The sequence below is a fragment of the Herpailurus yagouaroundi genome, unplaced genomic scaffold (genome assembly GCF_014898765.1).
Source record: "Herpailurus yagouaroundi ecotype Mexico unplaced genomic scaffold, PumYag 67235, whole genome shotgun sequence".
Lineage (NCBI taxonomy): Eukaryota > Metazoa > Chordata > Mammalia > Carnivora > Felidae > Herpailurus > Herpailurus yagouaroundi.
Genome location: NW_024420070.1, coordinates 173,120 through 180,790, shown reverse-complemented (window position 1 = coordinate 180,790; position 7,671 = coordinate 173,120). Strand labels below are relative to the sequence as shown.

Genomic DNA, 7,671 nt, shown 5'->3' with positions numbered 1-7,671 from the left:
TGGGTACCAGATTCACAGGTTTCTACTGTAATTTAAATGGATAGATGGATGGATAAATTGTCGTTTATGGCTCCATGAACAAAATGTCATGACTACGTACTCTGCTTATTTCTGCTCTTTGTACTTAGGGCTATGAGAATTAGCATTTTGGAGGTGGAATCAATTGGTTTCCAGTCATTTTGTTTTTTACCTTAAATTGGTTTTAGATCAGTTCCTCTAAGGGAAGAGGCCTCACTATGTGAGGCCCACGTGCTTTTACATCCCGCTCTTTTTACCCTTTGCCCTTGGCCCTGCTTCCCCTCCAAAGGGAAGAGGGTGACGCCAAGCAGTTGGTGAAGGGGGAGGGGCAGCCCGTGGATCTAAAGTGTTCCTATTGGTGTGGAGAAGGAGCGAGAACGAGGCTCCAGCTGTAGCGTGGAAAAGAGGGGCGAAGGGGGCGGGGCTAAATGGGAGGCGGGGCTAAAAGAGCTTAACGGGAGCGAGGCGCAAGTGCAATTGTCCGCGCTTCGCTGCGATGGCGGCGGCGCCGAGCACAGTCACACTGCTGGCGGCGGAGTCTTCCCCTCAGGAAGCTACCGTCCCTGCCGCCTCCTCCTCCTACACCGCCTGCGCGGCGGCGGCGGCAGTGGCGGCAGTGATTGTGCCTGCCTCCTCAGCCACCTCCACCCCTGCCAGCCCGCCTGCCGGTGGCTGTGGCGACGGCGGCGGCGGCTTTGGCGGCTCCACTATGGCGGCGGCGGGGAGGGGGGGCAGTAGTTTTAAAGTAGACACCCGCCCTTGCCTCAGAGAAGGTGAGTTCCCGTCCCGGGGTGTGGGGGCGGCCCCATCTCCTTCGCTGCCTCTCCAGCCCGTCCGCGATCAGACTGGGCGCGGTTCACCACCGCCCCACCCCCACCCCCACCTGCTGTGGCGCAGTAAAGGCCAAGCTCGCCCCGCCCCGCCGTAGTAGCCCCGAGTGTGCAAGATAGACCGAAGTAGAGAGGGTCTTCCCTACTTCTCCCCACACCCCCGAAAAGGATGGGGAGGGTCCCCAGGAAAAGGAGCTGCAGGTATTCACAAAGCAGGAGTTTGAAGGGAAGAAAAATACCACTTAGTTTCTCTCCCAACCAGGGCGCCTTAGTATGCTCTGTGAAGTTGAGGTGTGATTTGGTAGAAAGGAGACAAGGTAGAGGTGCTGTGGAACTGGAGGGTCAGGGAAAGGGAAGGGGGACTGATGGAGAAAGGGGGCAGAGATAAAAGAAAGCGCTGAAGAAATAAATAAGAGGGGGGAAACCCCCTTTGGTGAAAGGGGGTTCTACACAGCATCCTGCAGTGTAGAAACTTTGAATAGGATATTTAGAGAGGAGATTAGGAATTTGGGGAGGTTAGAGTGTATACATGAGCTTTAAAGTAGGAGCTGTTAGATTTTAGGGTCATAGGGTCCGATGGAGGGGGTTGTGCTAAGAAGAGAGTAAAGGAAGTGTGGGAGAAGCACAGATTTCAGATACCACATTGGAGAGTTTTCTTTGGCTATTTGAGGGTGTGACCTTGTAGAGCAAGGTTTAGGGACCCATCTTTGAGATGGTTTTGATTTTAATAAGTGCTGTTGTACCTACCAACACATACTACTCTTAACATAAAAAAGAGATTTCTTGACTATTTCAGTATAAATGCTATTTAGTTCACACAAATACTATATACTAGTAAACAGCAAACTGTAAAATTTGCCGTTGAGATTCATTTTAAAGCAGTGTTTGGAAATGCTTCTTAGGTTGTTGAGACCAATTCCACTACAAAAGATCTCAGTAAAGTGTTTTGCCATCGTAAATTTTGTAATTAATTTCCATTATTTGTGTGTTACCTTATATTGCTAACTTGCCTCCAAAGTGAACGACGTGGACACCAAAATGGAGTTTAAGTTCCTTTTCTTTAGAACCCTCCATTAAAATTAGCCCCTAAAAATGATTTTGTCTTCACATTCTTAAGTGATATATCCCTGTGTGCTATTTATTACCTTTCACACCTTTCACTTTGGGGGAATGGCAAAGCAGTAAAAAAATCCTTTACAATATTTGTCATAGGCACATGACATAAATGCCACTTACTAAATATGGAAGTTAGAAATACACTGCAATATGGTGATGTCTTTTTATTTATTAACTCTCTTACTGAAGGCAACCTTGGAAAGATTCTATTGTCTTCAGTCAGCCTGGATTTGTACAGTTGTTTCGGGATGAAAATATGAAACCTGAATTTTTGTTTGTTTGTTTCTGTACCAAACTTTCTATGTAACCGGAAAGAACGAGAGAACAGTTTTATAGGTGGTCAAGATCACAATTCAGTCTGGCTCTCATGGCCTTTTCACAGTAAGGTTTAGGCCCAGTATCTCATGCAGCAAATGGCTTTTTGCCTGTCTCTGTGACTGGATTGGTTATAGTATTTTTTAATTTATGCAGGTATTAATGGCTTTAAGAGGTATAAATTCATAATGTAGCAACCATACCCTGTCTACACTATTACTAACTGACAAAACGAGGAGAGCTCTAGCATAGAAGTCTGGTGCAGTGAACTTAGGTTCTGTTGTTTATCCATTAGATTTTGTGACCCTGAACAGATCACAAACTTCCTGGGTTTGGGTTGTGACATTTCTGAAATAGAGGTATTGAACCAGCCAGACTCTTAAGGTTGATTTCTGGTCTGACAGTATGAACCATGATTTTGCAGTTCTGCATTGATACATACTCCTAATGACATTTCCATGGCTGTGCACTAGAACAGTAATTCATAAGCCATAAGAAACTTTGACCGTAGTTATCACTTGACATTCAGTGAGTAATTAAATCTGTGTTGTTAGTGTTGAGACAATTTACTAAGCTATGAAAAAAATATATAATTACTACCTAAAAATTATCTCTTACTATTTCATTTTAGGTAAATATCCTTAATTATGTGTTCACTCCAAACCAAAACTTTTACCTTTCCACCTAACGAAAGATAAATATGTAATATAGTACACTGTCCAAAGCACTATTACATCGTAAAATATTTTTGTTTGGATATTTCTAAAGACTATAAATGGTTGCCAGTTATAAGATACTGGATAAAAGAGAAGAGAGAAAAATGTTTCTTGATGGTGTGCCAGTATCTTTTGCTTTGTTTTTTTTTTTTTTTAAGCCCTGGTTAGGAGATTACTCTAAAATGTGACAAAGAATTGTCAAGATTCCAGTTGTTATAAGTATACTCCAGATAGGACCATTAAAAGTCATTTAATAAAGCATTTGGTGATCTTTTTTCAACTATAGCCAACACTCCTAAGGATCTCATCTGTCTTGGGGTTGGTAATGAGCAAATGACAGTGGAGATTAAAAATTGCCAAGCAGGGAAGATGAGAAGTTTCAAAAGTTACAACTGGGAAATTGGGCAATAAACTTAAAAACAAAACAACAAACAAAACAAATGCCAGGTGAATGGACATATGACAAAACATACCTGCCTAGAATTCATGGTAAAGGGAGTCATGAGATTTTGTAGGACACTTCATGTTTAATGGCTCAAAAAAGGAATTTTCACCCAATATTGATGTTCCAATGTAATCATAGTAAACATCAAAACAAAAATAAACAAAAAGTCTCTTGTTTGTTTACCTCTTCATTTAAAAAAATAAATTATTAAGTGAATTCTGTTTTAGATTGGAGGACATGCTGGCTTTTTCTTTAGTTAATAATCCATTTGTACAGTAATTACCTAACAATTACCTTTGTCTCCGTATTATTCAGTGAAGTTTCAAGTCCATCATAAGAAAACCTAGTTAATGGCCTTTCCTTCATTTATTTGAGAATTGTTTATTGAACTCCTGTGTGTGTGTCACTATGCTCAGTGATGAGGATACAGTTGAATTAGACACAGCTGTGTCTAAGAACTCTAGATTAAAGAAGTCAATAGTATTGCTTGATAGTGAAATTATAAAATGAATAAATAAATAATTGAGGAAAATTCAATCTTAAATATCATTTGTCAGACTCTTAAACTATCAGGGCCCTCCCATTGTTTATTATAAATCTGCATTCTACCCATGGTGTCTTATATATTATAGGTACACTAAAACACATTATAAATCTAATGTTGGTATCTAGGAAGGAATAATTAGCAAACTGTTAGAATTAACATTTATTCTTTGCATTTGTTAGGGTAGGAATGTCTGGAGAGAGGTTAATGACCACTTGTTAGTTTCTGATCTTCTGTCTCTATGTGTCTTTAGGTGTCAATATGTGAAAATATTGACTAAGCCTGCCCCTTCATGTATTAATCACATATTTGTTTGGATATGAACCTTGATTCTTTTCCATCTGAAACCAATCTTGGAGATCCATTCACATTTACTAACCTATTGGAATGAATGGCATGGTGACTTTCTGATGCAATGTAGCTGTCATGGGATCAAGTAAATTAGTGGATTTACACAGGACTTGAATTCAGTTTGTAACTTCACAAGCAGGCAGGACTCCGGAGCTAACTAGCCACAGAGTGCTTACAATTATGAAGGTCACATATTTCATTTAAAGACAAAGTAAATATTAAACTTATAACTAGTATTCCCAGTTATTTTATTAATTACATTGCATTTTGTAATTATTAATATGCTATAGGAAAGCCTTCATTATTTTTTATTGTGAGAATCTGTGTAAAACACCCAAAACTTGCTAACCTTATAGGTCAGGTACTAATCTTATAAACTGAGAAAATAAAGATACTAGATAGCATTATAACTGGGTGTTCATAATGCTTACAGGTACACATCTGCACTTCTAGCACAAATAATATTTCTGAAAACTCCTTAAATGGGTTGTGACATTTAGGGGAAACAGTGTTAAAATACCTTGGCAAGGTTAACATGGTCCATTTTCCACTATAACTTAGTGTTGAGCTCTGTTCATCTTTCCTTTATATGAATGGTATTAAAAGATCACAAAGGTCGGAGCTCCTGGGTGGCTCAGTTGGTTAAGCGTCCAATTTGGGCTCAGGTCATGATCTCACAGCTTGTGGGTTCTAGCCCCGCGTCAGGCTGTGTGCTGACATCTTAGAGCCTGGAGCCTGCTTAGGATTCTGTGTCTCCCTTTATCTCTGCCCCTCTCTCTCCCTTAAAAATAAATAAAATGTTTAAAAAAGTTTGAAAAATTGCAAAGGCCAAGTCAGCTATTTAAAAAATGTTTTTAAATCAAGAACGCTTGAGGGAGGCTATCTCAAAAGGTGCGGTCATGGAGAATACAGCACGTATGCTCTTTGCAGAATTAAAATGATTATTTCTTGGATTTATTAATAGCTGACTTTAAATCTGTGACTGAGATTTATATTATTGCAGCCAACTCTTGAGTTTTTCATTCTTGTCACTTTATTAAAATAAGATGCAAAGACATGAGAAAGAATTAAATATGGCCTTTTGTAGCAACGTGGATGGAACTGGAGAGTGTTATGCTAAGTGAAATAAGTCATACAAAGAAAGACAGATACCATATGGTTTCACTCTTATGTGGATCCTGAGAAACTTAACAGAAGACCATGGGGGAGGGGAAGGAAAAAAGAAAAAGAGAGGGAGACAACCAAACCATAAGAGACTCTTAAAAACTGAGAATAAACTGAGGGTTGATGGGGGGTGGGAAGGAGGGGAGGGTGGGTGATGGGTATTGAGGAGGGCACCTGTTGGGATGAGCACTAGGTGTTGTATGGAAACCAATTTGACAATAAATTTCATATTTAAAAAATAGGATGCAAAGAGTTTTTTACAATGTTAGATTTTTTTTTGCATCAAGATCAGTTGGACTATGCAATTCCCACCTCAACAAAGCATTAAAGCAGTTAATAACTAGTTATTGCCATAAACATCTGATGGGTTATCTTGAGGAATAAATTTGGTGTTTGGTACAACTAAATCTAATTGTCATGCAAGTGAGATTCATTTTATTAAATGTAGCCATTTATAGAGTGATCTAATTTGAATAAGCTTAAATTTATCAGGGTAACCAAGTAACATTTAATTCTAGTGAAAGCAAAGTTCTCTTACTTAGAACTGAAGGATGTTATAATCTTCCTTTCCTCAGAGATCCTGTGTGGTTTTTGATTTCGTTAGCAAGGGTGGACCAAATTGTAGGCATAGACTCATCATTTTTGTCTGATTCAAGCCATAATTGTTTTTCTTTTATCACAAAAATGTATTTCATCCTAAGTTGTCTGGTGTTATCTAGTAGTATTAGGAAAAAGTTTCAAATAGGATAATTTTGATTTCACACTCAATTGCACTTTTGTATACAGAGGTTAATGATATTTTATAAAACTTTAGCATAATAATGCAGCTATTTGGAGTAGACACAATCCAACAATGGTCTCCACAAAAAATGAGTTTCTAGGAAATAAATCCTCTTTGCTTTTTATATCATCAAAGGCAGGTACTCTGGAACAAGCTGAATTGAATATTTTTATATCAACATGGGGGATTTTAATCCATAGAATGTGAATTATTCGCCCTTACATTTGCGTTTCACTTACTTAAAACATCTCTCAGCTATTATTACTAATGCCTCTCCTCAAACTTCTGGAACTTTTTCATAGTCCAAATCTACCTAAATCTAGAATCATATATTTTAAATTTTAGCTTTCCCAATCCTTTATTTCCTATAATCTCTCTGGGCCTTAGCTTCCTTATTTTGAAATGAGGACATTAGACTAAATCAGCTATAAACTAGAGGCAGTTTTGCCCCACAAGGGACATGTGTTAATATCTGGAGATATTTTTTGGTTTTGACAACTGGAAAATGCTGCCAATTTCTAGTTGGTAGAGGCTGGGGGATGCTGCTAAGTGTCTTACAGTGAATGGAACAGCCCCTCATAACAATGAATTATCTGGCCCAAAGTGACAATAGTGCCAAGAGTGAGAAATGTTGGACTAGAGTATCTCTAAAATTACTCTGATCTGAAATAAACTGACTATATATAATACTAAGTAAAAATTTCAGCTTCTGAATTAGTAAACGAGCATATTTTATCAAGTGACTTTGTGTGCCGAACATTTTTTTAAAATTTTTGTTTCATTTAATATTCACCACATCCTGGGAGAGACAGTATATTTCTTTACTTTTTAGATGAAAAAACTGGCTCCAAGTTGTTAAATAATTTGCTGAAGGGTATATAGTTAGAGATCGAGATGGGATTTGGATATGTTTGACCAACTCAAAAGCTTATTTTTTTTCCCCTACTACCCAGTATTATAGGTCATAGTTTCCCCCCCCATTCCAAATTATTATGAAAGCTTTGCTTTCTCAAGTCATGTAAACACTTCTTGTAGGAAGGAAATAAAAAGACTAAACACTTTCACTAATAGAAATTTAGTTGATTCTCTCACTAAAGGCTAAAGTCATGTATAAATATAGTAAAATTGTAGGAGCACCAAATACATGAACTTTCTTCTCAGATCCTGTTTATAATTTGTCACAAAACCACTCTTTGATTTAAAATAACCCTCATTGGGGCGCCTGGGTGGCGCAGTCGGTTAAGCGTCCGACTTCAGCCAGGTCACGATCTCGCGGTCCGTGAGTTCGAGCCCCGCGTCGGGCTCTGGGCTGATGGCTCAGAGCCTGGAGCCTGTTTCCGATTCTGTGTCTCCCTCTCTCTCTGCCCCTCCCCCGTTCATGCTCTGTCTCT

General features: G+C 38.9%; 1 protein-coding gene across 7 annotated transcripts in view; it reads left to right on the top strand.

Annotated features, from left to right (window-relative positions):
- Positions 1 to 502: 502 nt before the first annotated feature.
- Positions 503 to 7,671, top strand: part of ZMAT1 (zinc finger matrin-type 1) — a 47,311-nt gene continuing 40,142 nt past the window's right edge. For all 7 annotated transcript variants that reach the window (XM_040467151.1, XM_040467152.1, XM_040467150.1 and 4 more), the window contains exon 1: positions 503 to 791. In XM_040467151.1, the coding sequence (XP_040323085.1) occupies positions 515 to 791 (277 nt within the window). In that variant the 5' untranslated portion in view covers positions 503 to 514. The remainder of the gene's footprint in view (positions 792 to 7,671) is intronic.